This window comes from Aphelocoma coerulescens, chromosome 1, assembly GCF_041296385.1.
Source record: "Aphelocoma coerulescens isolate FSJ_1873_10779 chromosome 1, UR_Acoe_1.0, whole genome shotgun sequence".
Lineage (NCBI taxonomy): Eukaryota > Metazoa > Chordata > Aves > Passeriformes > Corvidae > Aphelocoma > Aphelocoma coerulescens.
Genome location: NC_091013.1, coordinates 101,068,835 through 101,093,763, shown reverse-complemented (window position 1 = coordinate 101,093,763; position 24,929 = coordinate 101,068,835). Strand labels below are relative to the sequence as shown.

At 44.6% G+C, this 24,929-nt stretch overlaps 1 protein-coding gene across 3 annotated transcripts; it reads right to left on the bottom strand.

Moving 5' to 3' along the window:
• TMEM45A (transmembrane protein 45A) lies at positions 1-23,619 on the bottom strand. 3 transcript variants are annotated; one of them, XM_069021498.1, is made up of 7 exons: positions 23,492-23,619; positions 23,174-23,247; positions 9,691-9,900; positions 7,541-7,753; positions 6,865-7,049; positions 4,594-4,739; positions 1-3,348 (listed from the first exon to the last, which is right to left on the bottom strand). In XM_069021498.1, the coding sequence occupies exons 3-7, from the start codon at positions 9,878-9,880 to the stop codon at positions 3,255-3,257; spliced, it is 828 nt and encodes a 275-aa protein (XP_068877599.1). In that variant the 5' UTR covers positions 9,881-9,900; positions 23,174-23,247; positions 23,492-23,619; the 3' UTR covers positions 1-3,254. The 3 variants fall into 3 exon arrangements, with proteins under 3 accessions (XP_068877599.1, XP_068877592.1, XP_068877607.1); XM_069021491.1 differs by lacking the exon at positions 23,174-23,247; XM_069021506.1 differs by lacking the exons at positions 23,174-23,247; positions 23,492-23,619 and adding an exon at positions 17,477-17,536.
• Between the last annotated feature and the right edge of the window lie 1,310 nt (positions 23,620-24,929).

The window sequence follows — 24,929 nt, the reverse complement described above, 5'->3', positions numbered from 1 at the left end:
AATTTTATTTAAATAAAATCACAGGTGTATTTTTTCCAGTATAAACTATCATGTAGTTTTTTAAAGGCACCAATATTTTAAAATAATTTAAATTTTCTTGAGAGCAGCTTCCTTTTTCTGAGTGGTGTTTGTAAACTTGTCAGACTTCCCTCCCCTCATTCAACTCAGTCAATACCTGTTGCTTGTGAAATGATGAAGGCTGTACCTTTTTCATGGTAATAGATGCCCTACTCTTCCTGGACACCTCTTTTGAACACAGGAGAATGGGTCAGGTGTTCCATGTAGCAAAACCCCACTCTGAAATAGGGTGTTTCTTTCCTTTGTGGCACCACAAATTTCTCAGGCACAACCCCCCACTATGACACTCACTTTGCATGTACTGTAAGTATTGAAAATTAAGAGTGTTTCTTTGAGACTTCAGGATCTGTTTTTCCTTGCATTTCTTCAAGTTTGATAATGTAATGCCACCCTTTCTGGTGTGAGGAGAGAGCTTCTTGCACAAAGCCTGCCCTACAGTTCTGTGTCCCAGTCTGCATCAGCCTCCAGTTTGGTCTTCTTTAGAGGCATCTTTGCAAAGCATGGTTGTACCAAAACCAGCAGACGTGTGTGATGGGCTTATTCATCCAGTTGTGTGACCATTTACAGGAGATTCACAGCAGGAGCACAGAGGGAGCTGCAGGTGATAACTCTCAGCAGGCCAAATCCTGCTCAGGTTTTCTCCAAAGAAAACACCCAGCTCTACAGCCACTGCAGGATGCAGGTAAGGACAGAGCCAGAGTCCCCAGGCAGAGGGCAGCACGGGAGGAACTGGGTTAGGCAGACACTCTCTGGCCAATGAGTTCAAGTACTGTCACTTTTTGCTTCTGTAAAAGCAGGGAGCTTTTTTCAAAGGAGATTTTGCTAAGCACCTTCCACATGCACAGCTCACCCATGAGGTTCACTTCATCAGCTGATTTTGGCTTACTGTGACAGACATTTGTAATAATCCCCAAGTTCTCTTTGATGCATAACCATCGTCCTCTCTGCCCAGCACTGCAGAAGCTTTGTAGCCCAACCATTCTAACAGGAAAAAGAGTCTGCCCTTTAAAAAAAAATCCCCACAATTTCGAGACAACAGTGATGTGGTGCAATGAAGGTAAGACCGCAACAGGTATACATTTGGCAAATGTATCTCTGTTTCAATTAACAGGCAGGCTCCTCAGGGAAGCCATGGATCTTCCTTCTACAGAAAATCTGATTTTAATGGAACCACAGTAATTAAACTCAAGTCTTAGATTTGCAGAATGGAGGAAATACAATTATTTCAGAGTTTATAATAAGACCACTGTAAAGCTGAGACACAGAGCTACAAATATACCATACCAATACCTCTCCTGCAAGAATGTCCCGGACAGGCTTTACTAAAGTTTGCCAAAATCTCCAAGACTTTTCAGAGAAAGGCATTGAAAAAGGGCCAACAATTGCTAAGAAAAGCAGTGATCTTAGGCTAGCAATGTGCAATTTCCTTTTTGCCATTTGTAAATGTAGAAATGTATGTGAGCCAACAACTCTTGCTTTCCAAAGAAGATTCATCTGGATAATCTGACAGCTGGTTACAGGTGTTACTTCACAATACTTTATTTAAGCCAACTTCTCTGGAACATTTTGCCCAAATGTTCCAATCAATCATCTAAAATGTCTAAAATAATTTTTAAAATTAGCAACTGAAGTCTTCTAAGAAGACACACGAAAGCTCAGCCAGTTTATTGTGCTTTTCATCCTGTTTAGGTTATCCCTTTAGTTTAGAGATACAGCACCTTAATATCTGCATGGTATTAAATATATTTATCAAGAAAAGCAGTGAAGAAATTTGCACTGTTCCTGCCTGTAAGAAGCAAAGTAATTTCTGATTATATCCTTCAGAATAAACAACACCACTGATTTTGGAAAGGCACTGTCAAAACTGACAGACTAAAATTCAGCATCAACAGCATGTGCAGCTGAGAAAGGTGTTCCTTGAAATATGGGAGGTAAAAGGTAGATCTTAAAAGTGAAACAAATGTCTATGTTGCATTAAAGGTAAAGTAGTTTTAGAAAAAGCCTTTAAGGGTTTTTTGGGTCTTGGGATCTCTTTGAGGTACAAACTATTTTATTAGCTAGTTTTTATAAGCAATCAGTTTGCTGCCATTAGTCATGAACACTGTGCTTTTCACTAGATCAGTTTGGATGGAGAAAATAAATGCAATTAAAAGCAGTATTATTTTTTAATTCCCTCGCTGATGTTGTTAGCTGGGTATGGAGCTACCATGAAGGCAACATCTGCCCTCCCATAGCTCACTGTGCAGCACTGTGCAGGCTGCCTGGTGACTGAAGGGGTGACACAGGGAAAGGGATGCAAAACCGTCTCAATCCTGCCCACAGAGCAGAATTAACCACTCCTGACTCAAGTGGTGGGTCACGTGTCTGTTATGAATCCTGAAGAAAACCACCAAATTCCACCAAAGGTAAGGAAATTGCTTTGGGAAAGAAGATGGTTTTGCAGTTAGGTGCTGCCTGACTGGACACCCTCAGCCTTTCTGGACAAGAAATAGTTCTAGGCACCAAGGGAAGGCAGAGTCAAAGGGTAGCAAAGACACAGGACTGTGTAGGCCTGAAAATGAACAACTGCACTGGTTTTTGATCAGCATACACATCTTTGGTCCTCCTGCCAGCCTTGGTGGTACCTCTGAGGGGGTGAACTCTTCACACTCTTCAGTGAACCACTCAGTGGGTTCACAGTGAGAAGTTCTTTCTGTTTAACACAAAGCCACAAGCAGAGACACAAAGCTGTTACATAAGACAGCTGCAAGACTGTGGTTTTTTTATCTTGTTCTACTGTTTTCCAGGTCTGCACAGTTATTTATACACATGTATTTAGACACCCTAATTATGGAAACTTCATGTCCAGCAGCAGCTGAAAAACATTTTCCTTAGCTTTTAATAAGGCAAACATACAGACTTCATTGTGCCACCTCATCCACTCCAAGTCTGTCTAATACTAGTTTGATTTTCTGGGAAGCATGTGATAAGCAAGGTACCAGTGCAACCACCATGAATCAATATCAAGCTTACCCTCCACAAAAAAAGTATGACTGTGTAGATGTAGACATCAGAGGGGATTGATGTTTGCAAAGCAAGTTGTAGCAAAGAATTAATAAGATGGCAAAGAAATATAGAAATGAGGTATCAATTAGCCTAATGGTTGGAGTGGGCAAACTGGTCAAGCCATACTCATACTAAATTTCTTCTTCTGACTCATGATCTCGTTCAGGTGTTTTCAGTAAACCCATTTCCATGGACTGGGACTGTTTAACCTTCGAGCGAACTGCCCTGGAAACAACAACAAAAAAGGTTGTCAATAGTAGCTCAAAGGCTCATCTGACCTTTTTTGACATGCTAAAAACCTGTTTAACTCTTTCTCATCAGTGAGTTAGGATGATTCATTCTATGATTCTATGGTTAGGTAGTACTGCCTTTAATGATACCACCTGACTGTACAGCTTGTAAGCTCTTGTTCCTATGAACATATGCTGTAAAAAACCTCAGTGTACCTTCCAGAAGGTTCAATGTTGTGCAGGCACAAGACCAATCACTGTGTTCACTTGGGAAGGGACCATAAAGCTGTGAGAAAGAGAGGGTCTGGCCAAACTACCCTTGGAGGGGAACTCTGCCAGCGTGCCATGATCAGCCTCCCCTGAGGCCTTGTCTGATGCTGCAGCAGCCACTGGTCCCAGCATCAGAAGGGATGTGAGATTGCTGCCACCTTCTCAGGAGCTGCCATTCTTCACACAGCAAACCAGTTACCCAGCCTTGAGTGCTGGCACCTTTCAAACTGAGATACAAAAAGAACTGGCACCTCAGTGCAAAACAAGACTGGAAGAACTAGGTATTTAACATGATTAAACAGGGCTATTAGGATGGTTGGGATCAAGCAAGGAGCGAGAAGCATGTTTAGGTCACTGCAGGCAAAGGCTTGGTAAGGTCCTGTGGGCAGAAGGTGATCACATTCTGTGATCTGATGGCAGAGGCATTTTTACAGCCAGATTAACACCACAGTTGGAATTTTGTTAGAGTTAGCACCGGGCAGCGAGGAAAAGGGCTAACTTTAGACACTAGGGGATGAAAATGGCTAGTGAAAAAGAAATCAGGTCTGATCACAGGAAATTTCTAGCAAGGAATTCTGTGTAATAGTCTTCAAAGTAAAGTCATGAAGCCTGCTCACTAAGCCACTTAAAATTAGCAGAGATGAGCAGTGGGAGACAAGATTCAGCAGGTAAAAAGAATCTCCTACTTCTGACTTTATATGCACTTACAAATGTGGAAGACTATTTGAGCTCATTTTATGTGAGAAGTATTATGCTATCAGAGCTGTATTTATGGATGTTTTCCCCCTTTCTAGTGAAGCAATGTCATTCGCTTTTCATTGATTACTAGTAACAATTTTTATTTTACCTTGCAAGACAATTAATTACTTCATAGAAACCTTTTCATTTGTCAGTGAAACTTTTCTAAAATAAAGCTCCTCCGAGACTAAATAGACAAGTCACCAAAGTTTTAGTGTTTCAAGTAACTTACCAGCTGACAATTGTGTAATTCACTGCAAGTATAAGAAAAGCAAAGGCATAATGCCAGCAATAGCACATAGTCAGGAACATCATGTTAGTATGATCTGTCTGATTCCACTCTGGGCTCCCATTTGGAGGATAAAGCACAAAGCCAATCTGTAGTAAGATAAAAGATACTCAGTAGATGTCATTTGGTGTGTACCCTATGCCATATCATGTTTTATGCTACCCATCACAAGGCAGACATTTAATTCTCTTATGGTGTTGCTTATTTCTGTGTATATTATAAAAAGCTATTTTTGCAGTCACTCTCAGGTGTGATGGATCACTTTACTCAACCCTATGCAGAAATACCTTTGAAGATGCAGAGCCAGTTCCAGAGACCCACTGCTCTTGCCCAGAGAATTTAGGTGCCTGCCCAACAACCCAGCCCTGCAACAATCATAACTGTGCACTGTAAGGAGAGGGGCTGGTGCTCAGCCCTGTGTGCTCTGAACTAAAATCACCTCAAAGATCAGAAAACCTGCCTGGCCATTTGCACTGCCTTGCTTCTTCCCAGCAGCATCTGGGAATGCTTTATGTGGCTGGGAGGATGAATAATCAATGAATAAATAAAGGGGAGCCACAAATCCATTTCTTCTGGGCCATCCAAGGGAAAGGTCAGAAATGGAACAAAAATGAAGCTTCCTCATCCAAGACTGTGAGTTCATGTGAAATACATAGCTGATTTATTTATTCAGAGCTGGGAAAGATCAAATTCATATTTGTGCATAAGATGGGAAAACCATTAATCCTGTGGCTACACAGAGTTTGCATGACAAGCACCAACCCTCTGTACTGCTTAATACTCTTCAAAGTCACCACTCAGCAGTTTAGCTGAGAATTTAGAAACTGGGAAGAGGAGAGGAAGAAGGAGGGGAGTGCATTTTGCATTTCTATGCAGAGAATTCAATGAATGAGGGTGTTGATGATGCAGAAAGAAAGTCCCTTTACCTTTTACAAATTTCCCCTGCTGCAGCCAGTGTGTGGTTTTCAGTCACACAGATGGTTGAAGTCTGATGTGGGTGTGAAAAAAGCCACACTTCAATTTCTTCTATTTTTAGTACTTCAATTTTTTACTTTGAAACAAAACCCACATTGTCTCTAGAGCTAAAAAAATAATCTGTTCTAAAATTAGACTAGGCAGAAAACAATGAATGGTTGCATCTATTCCTCCTATGTAGTTTCTGAAATCACCAACTGAAAGTTTACAGACAAGAAAATAAAACAGCAAGTGCTGCAGCACCACATTCTTGAGTTCACTTATAGAAAAATACAGCCAATTCCAAGGTCTGTCTTCATGCCAGAGCAAGCATTTAAATATTTGATTTGGTGCTGAGTGTCCAGTTCTCCTAAGAAACAGCAAACGTTTTTATTCATCATGTCTGGCCAGCATAGAAAAAAGGGAAGCCAGTCTAGACATGCTGGAAAGAAAAATCACTGGAATGACCTCAATTCTCCACTATAAGATGAAACACACATCAGCACTAGAGCTTGTATTTCTGTTACAAACTCACAGCAACTCCTTAAATCTCTCTCTTGTTCTGACAGCAGAGAAAAGGCTGCTATCAAATATCTCTTATTGGATAGACTCGCAAGTAAGTGAAGGCATAGAAGCTACATTTTGGAGAGTCCTTTTGGGAGCCACATCCCTGAAATATCAAAGTTTTGACTGTTCTTTTTGCTGCTTGGTTCCCAGAGCACTAGAAAAGCAGGAGGCTTTATATCACCCAGTCTCCTAATGAGAATCTGTAGCTTAAGTACCTTTTGAACCTGGCAATGCCAACGAGGCCTTTGCCTCACCCACCTGTCCAGTACTACACTGGGCATCTGCTCACTGCTCCAGCAGCTGGCAGTAGAGACTCTCTTTGTAAAGAACAACATATATTTCCATGCTCTAAAATCACTGCCATTTGGCTGGTGAATTTGGAACAGGATGTTACAGGGATCAGAGAGAATGGTCAATGACTGTAGTAATGGAGAGCTCAAGAAAAACACCTCAGCTTTTCTATTGATTCAAATAAAAGGCACTTGAAGTAAAATGACTGCTGCTTCTTCTTCTGTAAAATGGATATGAGAGATACTTTTATCTCTTTAATGGAACATTGAGAGTGCATTGTTTTCTAGAAGTCTTTTGAGGTCTGTGTTTAAAAGGTATTTATATCACCTGTGAAACATCTGCAAAGGGTTAAAGGACTCATTTTGGTGAGGAAGAAGTTACAAGGGCAGAAAAGTGACCTACCTGCCAGAACCAGCTGCCTTGTAATATGCAGAGGCTTGTGCGGAGCATCTCTAGCACAATACTGCCACGGAAGAAAACTTCCAGAAATATGCAGGCAGCAGCTCCAAAGATAGCAAATAGCAGTAACTGATGAACATGAACATCCAGCATGGTTCTCCCATGGAGATGGTAGCAGAAGAGAAAACCTGGAATAAATTGTGGTCAGTTTAAGACTTTTTTCTTCCCTTGCAATTTCCCTGCATTTGCTTTTAGAATACAGCAAAGCATTTCTGGCATTTCTCTTTATGCCAGTATCACCTTCACTCACGCTGGCTTTAGCTAACTAGTTGTGTACCATGGCAGTACCTAAATCAAACACACTGCTGAGCTACTTACCCAAAACAGGCTTTTGCTGCTATTTTCATAACATTTCTGTTGCTGTCTGAGGCAGTTAGGAAAGCACAGATTCACCTCTATCAGATTCACCTCTACAATGCATGCTCATGACCTGGGCTGCAGATAAAGTCTCCGCAGTGTAAGGAGGGCCAAGACTGATCTTTGTTTGAGTCAGTTTCACGGAGTGAAACACCCAGCTCCCATAGGGTCAGTTTCTAAGGCTGATCCGAGATTCCCAGACCAATGATCAATCCCCATCCACAGGATTCGTGTGCATTCCTGCAGCGAGAGCTAAACTGACCTTCAATAAAGACTGCTAAGGAAAGCATCATCCTGTCCATGGCCGCTGGCAGCGCGTTGGTCCCATGCGCCACGATGTCCACCAGCCCTGAAATGCCATAGAAGAGGTACATGGTGGCATGTTGCCAGTTCATCAAGTGATCCCAGTGCTTCTTCTCATAGTTGTACAGCTTCAGATGAGGTCCATCAGGAACAAACTGCTCAGCCACCATTCCTGTGCACGAAACAAGAAGAAAAACCATTTGTTCTGGTACTTAAGGTATAAACTGATGCCAAGTTTTCACACAAACAATAGTGGCAGCAATATATCCCCGTGCAGCATAATGCCAGTAAATTTGAGGTTTTAGCATCACATAATCTGGAGAGTGAAGAGCCAGAGGAAATCAGGCTTCAGCTCCACTCCTGGTGGAATTACCTGCATCTCGCAGTTTCCAGCAGTGAAAATGAAAACAGCTATTCTGTGCTGCTTTTTCTTCTTTTAAACAATTGTTATGGTAATAGTCCTCCGACCAAATTTTTCAGCTGTTTTTCCCAATGGTTCTGACACGAGCATAACACACACTAAAGTCTCCAAAAGAAAGATTTACCATTTCAGTGCCCTGCCACATGCAGGATGACAGAGTTCAGACTCATAATTCAAAGGGGATTTTTCCTCTAGAGCCATAAAAGGAAACCCCTTCATCATGCAGGGTTATTAAAAGTCCCATGGGAATGTACACCAAGGTAGTATTTGAATCACTGCTTCACTCTCTCCCTTACCTTGGCCCCTCCATGTCTTGCTAATTAGCTGAGGTACTCCAGCAAGGGAAAACTGCTTTTAAATGCTTTATATGATCAATGAAGTTTGGGGAGGGTTTAAAAGTTGTTATGCTTTTAAAACATTAAAGCTAATTATTTTGTTTATGAAGCATAGGCTAGCATCCTGCTGTATAAGTAGATGTGCTGTAGAACAAACGCAGTGTTGTTCCACCTTTATTTCCAGTTTTCCTAACATGGAAACAGCAGGTTTTACTCCCAATGCCTTTACTGCCTGTCTTAGCCAAATGTTTGTCCATACTTTTGATTGGAATTGGAATTTCTGTATGTTAAAGTAATAGCTTGTTGTTTCAAAGTGAAAATAAAACCAGTAGATTAATGTTTTAGCTGCCAAACTACCTCTAGACACGGACTGGGGGATTTATAGGAAAGATGTCCACAGTCATGCCTCAAAATGAATGCTATTATTTAGATTTTTATCATTTTTTAAGGCATATAAAAATATATACTGTAGACACAACATCCCTTCAGTGCTGATGTATCTTAACAGAGAGGAAGGAAAAGCAAGAAATAGACTGTCACAGCCTGCCCCTTGATTAGAAATGAGGCAGCTCTGAGCATCTAAATGAGAGCAGACAAATAGAATCTAAAAGTGTAAAAATGCTTAAAATTTAGATACTTTTCAACTTGAGCTGCAGGTGCTGAGCTCCCCAGATCCCCTGTTGTTGAGTTTACTTACCCTCTACAGGTAAATTGCTACCATACAGCCTGCTGGGATGTAAACAAGAACTAAACACTTCCAGTCAGCTACACAGCTCTCAAAACCATCCCTGTGAGTTTGTACCCAGGTCTGGACACAACAGAAGGACAAACAGCTCCCCCATGCCCCATCACAACAGTCCTGCAGCAATAAGATCTGGAGTTTAGTCTTTCTTTGTGAATATTTTCACTTTTAACTGACATTAATCAAAAAATCATCTGCATCATTTACATATTTTATCAATAAATCAATGGAGGCTTCCAACATCTGAGATGGTTGGGTTCAAAATAGAAAAGCAACACCTTCACAGTCTGGTGCTCCCAGTGTGCAAATGAGAGCTCCTTGCATAAATATCTCCCTCCCTGAACAGAGAACAGTACATGAACACTGACATGTGGTCAGGAGTGGTCAAGTGGTCAAGAGTGGTCAGGAGATCTCACAGAAGCTCCAGAAGAGTGCTACGGATGGAAACCACGTTACAGCCACAGCTGTGAAATTAACAGCAGTAGCCCCACCACTTCTCAGTGGTTAAAGGGCAAAACAGCAAAACACAAGGAGACCCATTTTATCAGAGAACAAAATTTGAAGAATAAAGTGTTAGAAAGTACAGCCTGCCCTTAGTTCACCTCACTTACCAATGAGGGCAAAGACAGCTTTGACGATGCCCTCAACAAACTCCAGGCGCTGGAATCCTGCCCTGGAGCCAAGGTAGCAAGCGCTCTTGTTTTTTCGACAGGCGTACTTCAGTGGATACTTCACTGACCACCATAAACCAAAAAGAAGGAAAAAGCTTCCAGGGAGGGCATGCCCTTTGAAATTGCCCATGGCTTTCTGCTAGGCAATACCTGAAAGAGAAACAAACACAGACCAATTACGGGAACAGTGGGAGAATTTTGTGGGTTATAATTTTGAAGTATCTCCTTGCATAGATCAAACGGGTGCCACTGAATAAAGTACTCACATTTAATTTAAAAGTAAATTGTGCACTTGTCTCACCAGGCTGTTCAAAACACCCAGCCAGTCTCCCCCAGTTTCATAGCTTTGCAAAAGCATAATCAGACTCAACTGCAGAGCAGCTGACCTGAAATGCAGAGCTGGCAGTCGGCAGGGTAAGAGAAGGAAAAGCCATAGCACACTACGTCTTGCTGTAGAAGTTGTGCTAGCAAACCAGAGAACCTGAATAGCCACTATTTGGTGCTTTCACCTTTAGAGAGGGTTTTATATTCTCTTCCTCTACAAAGGGAAACCAAGACAATACCTGACTGAGGGAAAAATGAATTGCATACCCATCAGATGAGTAAATATGCACTAGTAAATTACATTTTGTGTTTCAATCCAGGTGTTTCATTATGATTTACAAACATCAAGTAATTCTCATTATTTGATGGGTGAATTATGCACCCACAACTAGATATATATTAACAAGTGCATCAAGTGCACGGAGTGACAAGTTTATTAGTTGGTCAGGATTATAAAGTCATTTAAAAGCAGTGCCATTCATAATCCTAGTAATTCTGGTCATCATCCCAACATTTAGGATAGTTGACTTTGAGCCAGTGGCCTCTTCATTAAAATGACAGCTCTAACATTAAATTGGCAATGTTTCTTTAAGATATTATAAACTGAGTTGTTGTGCCTCATGCCCCACAGGCATATGAAGTCTCTGCACAGAGCAATCAAGAATAACAACTTTAGAAGGATTGGCAGTCTGCACTTTCTGTTATTATTGCTGCTGACTCAAAAGTTCAATTGCCACACTGTACTGGAGCCATCTGGCTGTGAATGGAGCATGGAAGCTCTGGTATATTTTTCTTTTTCACGAGTATTTCCTATGGTCAGCTCTGCATAAGGAGTATTAAACTGCGGCTTCTGGGCCGTGGAGTACTTGCAGCTGGTTCATGTAAGGCTGTCTAGTCACGTAGTGTGAGCCCTCTCCTATTTCTGGAGGCTAAACTCTGCTGAAAGCTTTTTATTTCTTTTTTTTTTAAGAAGAGAAACTTTTCCGCACGCACAGGTCCTGGAGTTCTCCTAAGACTGTTCCAACTGCATGAGGAGAGGTGACCTCTATAGCCACAAAGGAGAAGGAAAGAAAATACGACTGTCCATGCTTAGCATGAGTCTGGCCTTTAAACAGGAGTTAAACAGGATGCTGAAGAGGGTCCTGCAGCCCCTGCCTGACCCCTCCTCTTCCAGAGCTGAGCTCTCCCACTCTAAGGGCTGCTGTGTGGGAGAGGTGAGCTTTTCCCTGGACAATACCCTGCTTAGCTAATTTCTAGGGAAGCACTGGGGAAGTACAAGAGCAGAGAAATGTGCTGCTGGTTGCCCAAGCAAGCCCATTTCTGGATGTGTCCCTGCAGGTGTTGCCAGATCTGGCATCTGCATATGGAAGCTGGGAAGGAGAGCGTGCAGAGATGGGTGCACCAAGCTCAGGGAAGCAGCACCTGCCAGCCATGGGGCAGCCAAAGGGGGCATGAGGGACGTGTTTATGAACAAAACATAAAGGACCCTCTCTTGGGATTTCTGCTGTGTGGGGAAGGGCTCCTGCTGCTGAGGGTCCAAGGGCTGGGAGAGCCTTTCTCTGCCTCCTCTGCCTCCCCCATCACCCTTAAAGTTCCACTGGGTTGATGCCTGTGTGTTTTATTTGCAGGTGGGGGAAGCACTGTTCACCCTGCAGCAGCCCTCAGCACAGTGAGGCTCTCACTAGTGAGGTTTGGGGAGCTGAGCCCCATAGGTGGGACCCAGCCCCTGCTATCTCACTGGCAAGGTTCTTCATTTTGGGACACCTATAGTTCAGAGTCTGACCTGGCTGCACATCACTGCCAGTACTCACTGCACAGCTCTGCCTCAGTAAAGGGCAGACTAACAGCTTTAGAAAGCCCTCTAAACTTTGCTTTAACCTTTAAAATACTTCTTTTGCCTTTCAAACCTTAATTTCTGGGGTTTTTTTTAACATGCTGACCTGAAAGGCATTGCTCTCTTTTCAGACACTTTGGTTTTTTCCCTTCTTTGACTGAAAGGGAGAGGGGAGGAGTGGGGACTGGCCTTTCCTCACCATGTCTGCTCTCTGAACACCATTCATTGGAAAGACCTTATTCATAATTCATTATTATTCACCACAGGTATAAAGCAGTCCAAATGGAACAATTTACCCTCTATTGCACATCAAAGCAAAACAATGGATTACAAAGGTAAACTAAACCTATGAAAAACCTTCCCTTAGGAGAGTACAGCTGCAGTAGGAGCGAAATGAAGAACAGTGTTGACGTCATTTGTAGTGCACAGTATACAAAACTTCAAAAGTAATTCTCAATCTGTGAATTCACACCTGGGTTACCTAGATCTTTAAACACTGGAGGATCTTTCTGCACTAAATCTCAGCAAGTTATCAAGAAAATTTTTTTTTTGCCTTTTGCTTATTGCCTATTGCCAAAAAACTATTTTTTTGCCTTTCAAAACAAGCAAAAAGAAGAAAAGACTGATATAGCAGCTAATGTTCCACATCCAATATAAACAAAATAGAACTAGAAAAATTGCTTTTTTGCTGGAAGAAATACAATCACATATTATTAACGTAAGAGAGTGTAAACTTCAGATTAAGTTCATCCAAAGGTGTTGGGAATTATTTGTAGGATTTCTCTAGAAAGAGACACATCAGATCTGCCAGCCAGCTGTTGTGGCAGACCTTTGGAATGCTGCATGTCGACACAGTTGCTTTCAGAAAGGAGTTATACAACTTATCCTTTAAAGTCTTAGTAAACTTGAAAACATCATGACAGGCCTTGCCTTAAACTGATTAAACTTCCCAATTCATGAGTTTTCTCTTTTCAGGCCAGAGATATCATTTTGGTGAGTCTAGAAATCACCTGCAGTTTTGATGTGATTGAGAAGTCTTGTCTGCAAATGAACTGGGGGATATTGCACAATTTGGGGACTTAGTATGAAACTGAGGATGTGGTGAAGCTAAGCAGAGACTCCTCAGTAAGAGAGTCACTGTGGGGTCAGAAGGCAGACCTGGGAGATGGGGGGCAGGGGAAAGGAAAGGAGAACAGCACAGCAGGCTGCTGCCTTTCCATGTGGCACTTTGGCATCCCCCTGTGCAGCCCAGGACAGAGCAACTCCTACCAGCTCTTCTGCACAGCTTGAGAGTCAGTTTTGGTACAGCAGGTGCTATTTATTGGATAAAGATGGCATCAGTGTGTTATGACAATACTTGATAAATAGGAAGGCTTATTTTTACAGAGCCTTATCAGTCTATATCTGCAACATCAGACTGATGATGCAGGATGTGCAAATCCAAGAGTCTCTTTTTTACCCTCAGTGATTTCAGGGCCAAGGGTGTTAGCAGAGCCACAGCCACATTCTCAGCAGCAAACCTTCCTTGCTGCCCACAGCCCTCCCTAGAGTTCGTCATCTTAGATTGGATATCAGGAGAAATTCCTTCACTGAAAGAATTGTTAAGACACTGTCCAGGGAAGTGGTGGGATCATCATCCCTGGAGGTATTTAAAAGACACGGAGATGTGGCTCCTGGGATGTGGTTCAGTGGAGGACTTAGCAGTGCTGTGTTAACAGTTGGAGTCAATGTTCTGAGAGGTTTTTTCCTACCTAAACAATTCTGTGATTCTATGGTCTGCCAGAGTTGTAGGCCGAGAAAATCCTGAGGTTGCCCCACAGCCGGGTGCCAAGAGGCCTGGCCCCAAAAGCCACCCAGTCACACCAGATGCCACACGCACTCCTTTAGCTGGTGACCTGCTTCACAACTTCAGCCCTGTCCAAATCCTTCTTCTAACCCTGCCAGGCAAAGCCAATGATGCTGATGCCTACAAAAGGCACACACACAGCTGGCATCACCTGGCCACAGCCCTCCCCATGGATGACAGGGTTGGCTTTCCATCAAATGTACATCCTTGACCATTGCGGATGGAATCATCGCTGTTACCCGCTGTGTGCACCCCCAGGATTCCTGCAGGATCACTCACTCCTCATGTCTCTGCCCTGAAGTCTCACCACCCAGAATCCTTCCACCACCCCCAGCAAGCAGCCATGGAGCCACAGCAGCCACGGCACCAGCAAATTCTGAACTCTGGCAAAGCAAATTTTGGAGTCAAGCTGGGGGAAGGTCCCCCTCTGCCAGCCAGCACTGGCCACTCTGAGGAGCGTGCCCAGGAACTGGACAAAGCACACGTTCCAGCCCAGGTTCAGGCTTTTCACAAGAAGTGCCCCTTGAAATGCTGCTCTCAGGAGAGTGTGGGGCACGCCAAGACAGGAGGCTGCTGCTGTCACAGTTCCAGGACAGCCATGGGCTTCAATTGCCTCAATCAGACTCCCCCAGGACCCCCATCCTGGCACCCCTGCTCAGGTGCCTCTGGTCACAGGGGAACTAGAGAAAAAGGTAATTAGGCATAATTACGGCAATAAACTCAATTGTTGAGGTAGTCTACAAATTTTAAGTACCACTCAATGTTTCTGCAGCTGATTGCAATGAAGATCAAGAATAATCTACAGCTACCTGTGAATGTGAGATGCTTTTTTTTTAATGTGAGAATTACAAGCATAGTTTTTCTTGCAATGACCACAGAAAGCCCTGTATGATTAAGGTTTTTCCAGCAATTAGAAAGCTGCATGGTATTGCAAAAGTGTTTTACGTCCAAACTTTGCCAAACCAATATAGGCTGTTCACAGCTGCCAGAAAATTCCCCATGTAGCCCTAATGCTTTGTGTACCTGGGTTGTTCATCCCTCTGTGCAGACTGCATCTTGCTCCTTGGGGTCAGAAGGGAATATGGGATTCCACTGAAAAAGGAGGTTTCCAAGTGAGCACTCAAGAAAAGGTGTGCATTTTTGTGCCTTTTAAGAGCTGCCTTTTTAGCCTGAAAATTATCTCACACCATCAGAAGCATGCAGGCAGGCAGGAAGTAGACTCAGATGGTTGGTTTAAATATCTTCTGATGTTTTTGGGAAGGATGTTTCATAACATTTACCAGTTTGATTTCGGATCTCCACTTTTGTGGGGACTAAGGAAAGACTTGCAAGTGATATGGAGAAATATACCACGTGGTTACTCAGAAGGCTTCTCAACTGCTTCTGGAAGAACTAGGTTAGTTTCCCTTTTATCCCCTTTCCCTTCAAAGGACAGGCAGGGGTTTAGGCAGCGAAACCTGTATGGGACAGGGACATGAGCAGTAGCTGACCCAGAGCCCGCCCTGCAGCAGGCAGCTTCCCTCCCCTGCACATTCTTCTGCCACAGCAGTATGCCCTGTAATTTCCTGTGTTTGTCAAGCCCTGGGGGATGCTACAGAGGGCTGTCGAACAGAAATGTGGATTTCTTTTCCAGAAATGACACAAGTTATAAAGCCACAAACTCTCTCTGCTGCAATGCTTCCATTTCTGCTACACAGCCATGACAACAAAGGTTAAGACCAAAGATTAAACATTAGCAATTTTTTCTTCCATATGCTAGATTAGAAAACAGTGATGTGGAGTTTATAATATCTGATGGGAAATGTTTATTTATCTGCAACAGCTGCGGGAATGGATTGTGATATCGGTTAGAATGATGCACCCAGATAAGAGGAGGAAATAACAATTGTAGGCATTTTCTAATCAGTGCACAAGCTGTGATCATACAGCTTTTACAAAAAATGGAAACCAGCAAAGCTGAAACGCATGTAAGATAAAGAAAATCACAGACAAGTTTAATTCAGTCCCAAAGTTTCCTACTTGCAGCTAAAGATCTATTCACGAGGCAAGTGCCTTTTGTCCTGCCACCATTATGTTGTAAACACCACAGACAGCCAGGCTGGTCTGAAAAACTGTCTGCTCCAAGTACTTTGTTCACTAAAGGCAGTCCTGATTTCATGTCATGACCTAAAGCATTTCAGCAATTACAGCTCCATGTTTCCAGATGAGATCACTGCTCTGGTGTTAAGGAAATATTCAGCTGGCACCTACAGCTGCTTTAGAATTAGACTGGGGCTAAGTACTGTGTGTGCTAGTGAAAGCAGGACACAAGACTACTTGAAATGCTAAAAAGTGACGGGACAGCCTTGGTATTTTTGGCTTAGGGGTGTGGGAGATAAAGATTTTCAGGTAAAGAAAAGAAAAGAAATGTCATAAATATGCGTCTCCAAAGTCTGTAGGAGAAGAATTCAAGCCTTGAGAGAATCTTCAGGCCTAGAAGACAGGGATGAAAACCAAAAATCCCAGAGGTAAAGACCAGAAATCTATCTGCTGGCCCTAGAAAGGAGGGACTCCAGGACGCAATCTCCCACAGCGCTGAATTTGGGCCCACAGCTTATACCGCTCTATTTTTTTTCAGTGGCTTGCATCTGTCAGAGAGTCTTCCTTCCCAGATACTTGTCCTTGTCAGCCCTCTGAGTGCTCCTCGCTGTGTTTGTCATCTCTCATGACCCTCAGTTTTCTGGCTCTCTTTCCCTGTTCTCTGTGCATCTGCTGGCTCTTTCTACTCCCATAGATGAGCAGGCTATCTCCAGGGGTTATCCAGGGACAACAAGTACTACATAATAATCTTACCATTGGCTCTTGATATCTGAGCAGCTGCTAGTCTGGGGATATGAAATTTTTGGTCTTCAGGACTGCCAAATTGGAGCCTTTTTCAGAGCACCACAAGTTCAAAAAACTTACAAACACCAAAAATAAACCTTGTAAGTGCATGGCACACATAAGAGTCATTTTTTCCTATGAAAGATTCATAGTTCCTCTATTGGCCATAAACCCTGGTATTTCCTAGCACTGCCTGAAATAAAGGGTAAAATAGCACAGGTATGTGAGTAAACTGTTGCAGGTGGGACCATGTTTGGCTCCAGCCCCCACAGCCACTTCCATGCCCTCAGTGGGGTGCCTCCTGTGGGGTGACCCTCCATTTGTTCCCCATGCAGAGCAGCAGTTTCCTTCCCCACAGAGGGTCACAGCAGACTGCTGCCCTCCAGCTGAGGTGCTGCAGCCTGGCAGACTGGAGCAGGTTTTTGATTGCGTGTGGCAGAGGCAGAGTGCTGTTGGAGAGAGGGCGTAAGGAAGGATATGCTGTGACATCCCACTGCTGTGCTCTGGGAGCTCTTCACTAACATCTGAGACCATCTCCCCTTTCCAGTCCACCCAGAGCTGGGCTTAGCTGGAGCTCTTAGTGCATCCCAATTTTAACCTGTTGTGCTGGCTAGTGAAATTCCTATATGCGCTCACTCCCCTTTTAAAGTCAATTCCTTTCATCCCAGAATCATAAAAACACAAAATTACAGAATGTTTAGTGTTGGAAGGGATCTCTACAGGTCATCTAGTCCAACCCCTCTGTTAAAGCAGGTTTATCTACAGCAGATTGCACAGGATTGCATCCAGACAGTTCTTGAATATCTCCAGCGAGGGAGACTCCACAGCCTCTCTGGGCAACCTGTTCAGTGCACGGTCACCTGCACGGTGAAGAAGTTCTTCCCCATATTCTGGTGGAACTTCCTGTGTTTCAATTTGTGCTCATTGTTCCTTGTCCTGCCACCAGGCACCACTGGAAAGCTTCTGGCACCATTCTCTTGACACCAGCCCTTAAGATATCTGTATGCATTGATGAGGTCCCCTCTCAGCTGTCTCTTCTCCAGGCTAAACAGGCCCAGCTCCCTCAGCTGTTCCACAGAAGAGAGATGCTGCAGTCTCCTAATCTTTCTTGTAGCCCTCTGCTGGATCCTCTTCAGTAATTCTTTGTCTTCCTTGAACTCGAGAGCCCAGAATTGGACACAGCACCCCAGATGGAACCTCACCAGGGGAGAGTGGTGGAGGAGGATTAGTTGTGATCTTTAAAACAGTCAGTCACTTCAATGAATAACCTCTGCAGGACCCTAGCTATTCCTGAAGTTCCATGATCCAGCAGAGGTCACACTGCCACTAGCAAGATTGCTCCGTGGATACGCCACAAAAAACAGTTCTGTAGGGTGCAATCTCTGGCTCCTCTTTGTCTTTCCAGTTGTGTTCACTTACATGTTCTCTGCTTCCTAGGAGAGAAAAGGCGTCCTAGGCTAGGAAAATGTCAAGAGAGCAAAAGTTTGATGTATCAGCTGATGATTTAGAGATCAGAGCCCTGCTCTGGAGAGGAAATGAAATAAAATACGGTTTGGTTTCTGTTGGCATCCTTTTTATAGACCTCCTCCTACAGCATCTTGATAATACAGTTGGAGTTTCAGTGGAATGATCTCCTAAAACAACAAAGCCTACAGGACCACTAGACTATGGAAAATATTTGTAAAAAATATTTGTAATGAATACTAATGACCACTTGGGCTGTGAAAGATCCTGCATTTGGCACTTACAAAGCTCTTTACAGACTCTTAGAAGTTACTGTGATTGTTATCTATGTCTCTAAACACTTCTTGAAGACAAGAAAACACAAACCAAAAAAAAGGGGGGGAGTCTACTGAGAAGACCTAATGTTTGAGTGGTCTTAAATGGATATTTTCCACCAGCAAGGAGGCCATATCTGAAAGAGAGCTCTGTGTTTTGAGGAGGACAGGTCACAGAATCACAGAACCAATTAGCTTGGAAAGCACCTCTCAGATCATCGAGTCCAACCTTTGGTCACCACCTGGTCAGCTACACCACGACATTGAGTGCCACGTCCAGCCAGTCCTTAAACACCTCCTGGGAGAGTGACTTCACCACCTCCCTGGGAAGTCCAATCCAATGTCTAATCACCCTTTGTGTGAATAAATTCTTCCTAATGTCCAACCAAATCATCTCCAGGCAGAGTTTACTGTCACTACTCACTTGGGAGAAGAGGCTGACCCTCACCTGGCTGCAACCTCTTTTCAGGTAGTTGTAGAGGAGGTGTGAAGGCATGAAGGTGTGAAGCACAGGGCTTGCTGACCTCAATATGACTTACAATTCTTTGGTTGCAAAGGTTGCTCCCTTACTGTAACTACTGGTGACTGTACAGAAAAGGCATTAGAATTTCTCTTCATTATGTACAGTACTGGATATTGGGGTGACTGAAGATTTTGAATGAGAAAGTGGATTACAAAGAAGACTCTGTTTTAAAGAATCACCAAACACTAACAAAATACGGTAAGCAGAAGTGTCATCTGTGCTGGGGGCATTTGTAAGCTTTCACCATAAGGACAGTCTCAAGTTGGCAAAAATGGGAAGGGAGCTCCTATCAACAAATGCTAGGTCATTATTAAGTCGTCAATGGTTTTCATAGGAAGGACTCATTTTTCTTACTGAAAAATTACAAATACACTCAGTTTGCTAATGCGATGCTCATAACAGCTCAAACTTGGGCCAAAAGCAGGTGAGACTTGTCAGACCTGAGCTTCTCCTGTCCTCTGCGAGGGAGAAGGCTGGAAACACATGCACACGTGTCGGATTATTGGTTTCTGCTGTGACACTGCCGCATTTTGCTGTCTCATCCCAGAGAGACCCAGCCACTTGTTCTTTAATTTCTGCTTTCTGAAGTTATTCCATTAAGTGATTCATAACTGAGAGGGACCAATCTGTTTTTTATTTACTCCTCAACGTATGTTATTCCTATAAGAGCTGTACATGTGCTAGCAGCCCTGTCCCGGGGAGGCTTTGCCCAGCAGCCAACCAGAGCAGAGCAAACTTCCACGACCGGGCTGTAAGTGAGCCCCTGCACTGGCCGGTGAGGCAAATGCCCTGATGCCCAGGAAATCAGGCTGGGAGAGGAGCCTTAGCACATAAAAGCAGGTAACTGCAATACAACGGAAGCCATTTGCTTTTGGGGTTTTTCGGAGGGAATGGGGGCTCACCTGTAGGGCCGGCTCGGGCTCCCCCCTTTCGTTTTTTTCTTCCCTGTGCTCCTGTTTCCCTGCCCATGCCTGCTTCACCCTGCTTCGCCGTCTCCGTGAGCCAGCTCGTCACCACGAGGACCTTGTGCGCCGCGACCGCCGCCATCCGCGCCCAGCCATGACTGCCGCTGCCGCCGTGCTCCCCGCATTGCCCGTGGCAATGAGCCCGGACCACGAGCCCGCAGCACCCAACTTGCAGCCCCTGCTGCCTGGAGCCACTGCACCCCGACCCTGAGAGACCGCAGCTGCTCCAGGAGTGCGCCTGGAAGCGCAGCTTCCCTGCTGATGGAAGGGACACGCTGCAGCAGGCGGTGCTCTGCCGACGGAAGGGACACGCTGCAGCAGCCTGTTCCCTGCCGACGGAAGGGACACGCTGCAGCAGGCGGATCCCTGCCGACGGAAGGGACACGCTGCAGCAGCCTGTTCCCTGCCGACGGAAGGGACACGCTGCAGCAGCCTGTTCCCTGCCGACGGAAGGGACACGCTGCAGCAGCCTGTTCCCTGCCGACGGAAGGGACACGCTGCAGCAGCCTGTTCCCTGCCGACGGAAGGGACACGCTGCAGCAGGCGGATCCCTGCCGATGGAAGGGACACGCTGCAGCAGCCTGTTCCCTGCCGATGGAAGGGACACGCTGCAGCAGGCGGATCCCTGCCGATGGAAGGGACACGCTGCCTGCGGCTGTTTGGAAATCGCGCCCAGCCCGCCGCGGGCGCTACGCAGGCGCACTGCGGCTTTGCAGCACACGCTTTGTCTGCTGAGCTGACGCCGACAAAACGCTCAGAATTCCTGTGGTAACGCTGTCCCTGTCTTCTATTTCTTTCTGTTTGTCTCTCTTTTCCCTCCCTACTCTCTTTTCTATCCCCCTTCGGTAGGAACATTTACCCTTTCCTGTCAATAGACGGTTCTCGGATACAATATTGCCGCGTTTGCACTTTATTTTCATCCGAGGAATCTATCAAAAAGAATCCTCCCCGACTCCCTCTTTTATAGTGGAACGGGACAATAACTATGATAGAATTATAGAATAGTTTGGATTGGAAGGAACCTTCCCACCTCTCTGGGCAACCTGTGCCAGTGTCTCAACATCCTCCTCACAAAAAATACCTTTCTTATATCTAATCTAAATAGACCCTCTTTTAGTTTAAAACCATTACCCCTTGTCCTATCAACAAGCCGTGCTAAAACATCTGTCCCCATCTTCAGCCACCCCATCTGTCTGTGCAGTACAGTTAGGTCGTGTGAACCCTCACTGCAAACAAAGTGATTCAAAATAAATGTTTTAATCTTGAGGATTTGGAGATTGTAACCAATTATATGAGTGCTTGGGGCTTACAGCATTGTGGAGTGATGAGAAAAAAAAATACATAAAAAGCTTTCTTATCAGTAATTTCCACAAAGCTGTGTAACAGAGCAGGTGGGGTTTGCACCTAGAGCTTTGCCTTGGCTAACTCGCCTTTGTACCTTGAAGTTTTCTCTTTCTTTGTCTGTCGATCTCAGGGTGCCTGATAATACTGCTTCTCCAAGGGGGGCCAAATGCACTGCCTCTACCAGCTATAGCTTAGGGGAAACACTATCAGCAGCAGGAAGCTGTGTGGATCAAAAAGAGAAACACTAATGAGTAAGTGGGAGTGCTGGCAAGGCAGTGTGTAACAGTGATGCTAGCTGGGAGAAATGGCTGGCTGACCTAGCCCATCTAGAAAAAACAAAATGCTTGAGAGAAGCAGGTGTAGTTCCATTTTACAGGACCACCTCATACTCATTAAATTGGAATCAACTTGTGCTAATACAACATTAGCAGAAACTGAGGAGTCCTCCATGATACAAAGCTACAACAGCAGCAGCTTCAGTTCCTGCAACCCCTCCAACAACACAATTGACAGAGGGAGCAGGCCCAACAGGGGGCTGTATCCTCTTCCAAAACCACTGGCATTACAGATGCTGCACAATTAGTCTTAGAAATATCTCAAGTGCTGGGTCATGTGGAACAAGAGTTTTAGGAGTGTTGCTCAGATAGGATTAAAGTGTTATAGCAGGCCCTGATTTAGGCATAAATTGACTAAAAGAGACTTAAGTCTCTGTTTTACCTTCTGGAGCAAAAAGCAGTGCCAGGACCCAAGATTTGGCTCATGTTTCACAACGGGACAGGACTGCCCCAGCAGAGAGACACTCCATTAAAAACAAGGGTATTTCAAAACCAATGTCAATTTAATTATAATTCCTGGGTTTAGGAGCTTGTCTTGCTCGTAGCTTGGAAGAGACTGTCAAAATTACTGCTACTGCCAACTGCAAGTGAACATGAGGGTGTTTGGTCACAAGTAAGGAAAAGAGTTAGGAGCCAGCTGACAAGAGTTTCAATGCTGAGGAGTCTTGGTTCATGTACCTCTTTAGACTGGAAACAAGGAGCCCATTTTTGTGCTGCTGCACTGGCCATCTGCAGTACTGACTCAAATGATCTTTCCAGGCAGATTTGTGTGCAAGAAGAGAGTAAACAGCAGTTTGCCTAAACACAGGCATAATTATTCCAGCCACTCCTCAAGGTTCATTTGAGTTTTTTTCTCCAGCAGTTATTTCTACCCACAGTCTCCACAACCGAGAGAAATGTTTGGTTTGCCCAGTTCCATTTGTAAAGAAAAAAATACAGAAAAAGCCACATAAGCAACCCTGAAAAGCAGCAAAAGACATCTGAGCAAACTTCTGAAAGGTAACTCCAGAGTCAATGATGAATTTGAATCTAATATGCATACTGAAAACATTTCTTTTACAAAGTACTTACAGTGACTTAGAGTACAACTTATGCCATAATTTAAAGAGTTCCACAGAAACAGCAATATAAGGTGATGCAAAGAGAGTTATACATAGTGGAGAAATCACAAGTCCAAAGTATGCAAATGCATGGTAATCATCAAACATTTGGTTTAAAAATGAAAAAGCAGAAATATTTTGGTCTTTAGTACTTCAGTTCCCAAACTGTTCGGAAAGCCCTTTATCAAAAAGATAATAATTTTTTGATACCATGTCAAGTATTAAGTGTTGTTAGGAGAGTAGAATATGATTTATTGCTGGAAAAATGAAACAAAATGGAACATATGCAGGGATGGAACGTGTTTTTCTGAGGGTTATTCTGTTTTGAAATAAAATAAGGAGGCCAAGATTTTAGGGTTTCTCTCATATAGTAAGAAGTCATGGCTACATTTAAATTCTTTTAATTTTGCCTGGAAATTCAAGTTTGGATGTATATCTCCATTTGACACATCCAAGAGGGAGGGAGAGGAGGAAGATCACTTAATAAACTTAGAACTAAGCCGAACACTTACTCAGCCCCTTTGTTCAGCGATCCAGAACCTCGGCTGCAAAACCTCTTGCACATGGGGTAAAACGCTCCGGATGCCTGCAAGGGCCACGCTCGCATTGGAACACCAGCAACCTTCGCGAAAGCGAGTGCTCATTTAAAAGTCCCGTCCGCACTTTTACCTCAGAAGTGCCCCCCGTGGATCGAGTCAAGGCAAACATGGAGTAGTTGTCCTTTCACCCGGCAATATCCGACATCCCCCCGCCCTGCCCCGCGGGGCCCGTCCTGCCTTCACCCCGGTCCTTCCCGCAGCCGGGGCTCTGGGGCGCCGGGCTGCCCTTACCTGTGCCGCGCCCTCCCTCGCAGTCTCTTCTCCGCCTTCCTTCCCCCTCCTCCGGGGGTCTCGCTGCCGGCCCGGCCAGCACCGGGGCCGGACCCTCCAGCTGCGGCCGCCGGGGGATGCGCCGCGGCCGCTCCAGATGTTTGCGGCGCGGCCGCCCAGATGTTCCCCTGGCGGCCCCGCGGGGGGCGGGCGTTCTCCACCCCGCCTGGCCGGGAAGGACCCAGAGCAGAGCCAGAGGAAAGGGGCTTGGGGAAAGCGAGGCTTCCGCGGGATCCGACGCTGCCCGCCCCCTCTCCTGCCCTGCTTTCCAGGAAAGGCGAACGAGAGCGCGCAGGGCTGGCGCGGGGCTGGCGGCTGGGGCAGCGGCTCCCAGTAGCCCAGGCAGGCGAGGAAAAGTAGAAAAAGTAGAGAAACTTTCAAACATACAAACCTCTCTTTGATGGCTGCATATAACAGAGGCCTTTTTTTATTTACACACACACACGGACAGCCGCGGTTTTCTCCACGAATATGAGCACCCGTGGCTGTCATTCCTGTAATTTAGCAGGAATGTATGGCACAGCCCTGAATCCAAAAGAAGAATGTCTAAAAATAAAATTTAAAGAACGAAACCACGGTTTTGTTTGCAGATGTCATCCTGTAGTAAGCAGTGTAAGTGACATTACAGGGTCATTGACAGTGTAACGAAGGGCATCTTATGCTGCACCACCTCTGTTACAACAGCCAGCAGAGAACACCAACGAAAGCCTCAAATATTTCATTGTGGAAAAATCCTCCTTTGAGGTATTTGCCAGGAAGTTGCAATAATTGGGTTTTGAAGCTCTGTTTAAACGACGCCAGAAGACTCCCTTGACCCTTTCCACTCCCGTCAGCATCAAGGTCTTGTGTTGCCAGAGTCCCCTGTGGCTGTAGGAATAACCAAGCCGAGGTGCAACTCTCCCTACCAGTTACTTGGACTGAACTCTGAGCCACCTCCCCAAATCCCCTAATTTAAGATTTCTGCTTTTCACAATCCAAAAGCTTTTTTGTTGAAATTTGTGGATGAAATTAACTCCACGTAAAGATTAAAAGTTTTTCACTCTCCCTCATCTTCTCAGGCAGCTCCATCCATGCCTGCTCTTTAGCGTAAAGTGACACTTTCACTCTCAGATAAACAGTACTCCAGCAAATACCTCTCAGCATCTGGCAAGCAGATGCCTTTGCAGGTTGGATGATGTAATGAGTAAAGAGAAAAGGGCAATAATATTTCCCAGAACGACCACCTCTCTCAGAAATCCAGCCTCTGTGAAAGCTGTTTCCCTTTCCAGGTCTGAGTGACTTCTTTTGCATTTTTTTCAGACAGAAGAATGCATCTCACATCACTACATTAATCCCTACCTAATGGATATCCTTCTCTTGCAGAAGAGTTTTCAGTTAGACTGAGCTAAATCAGCCAATA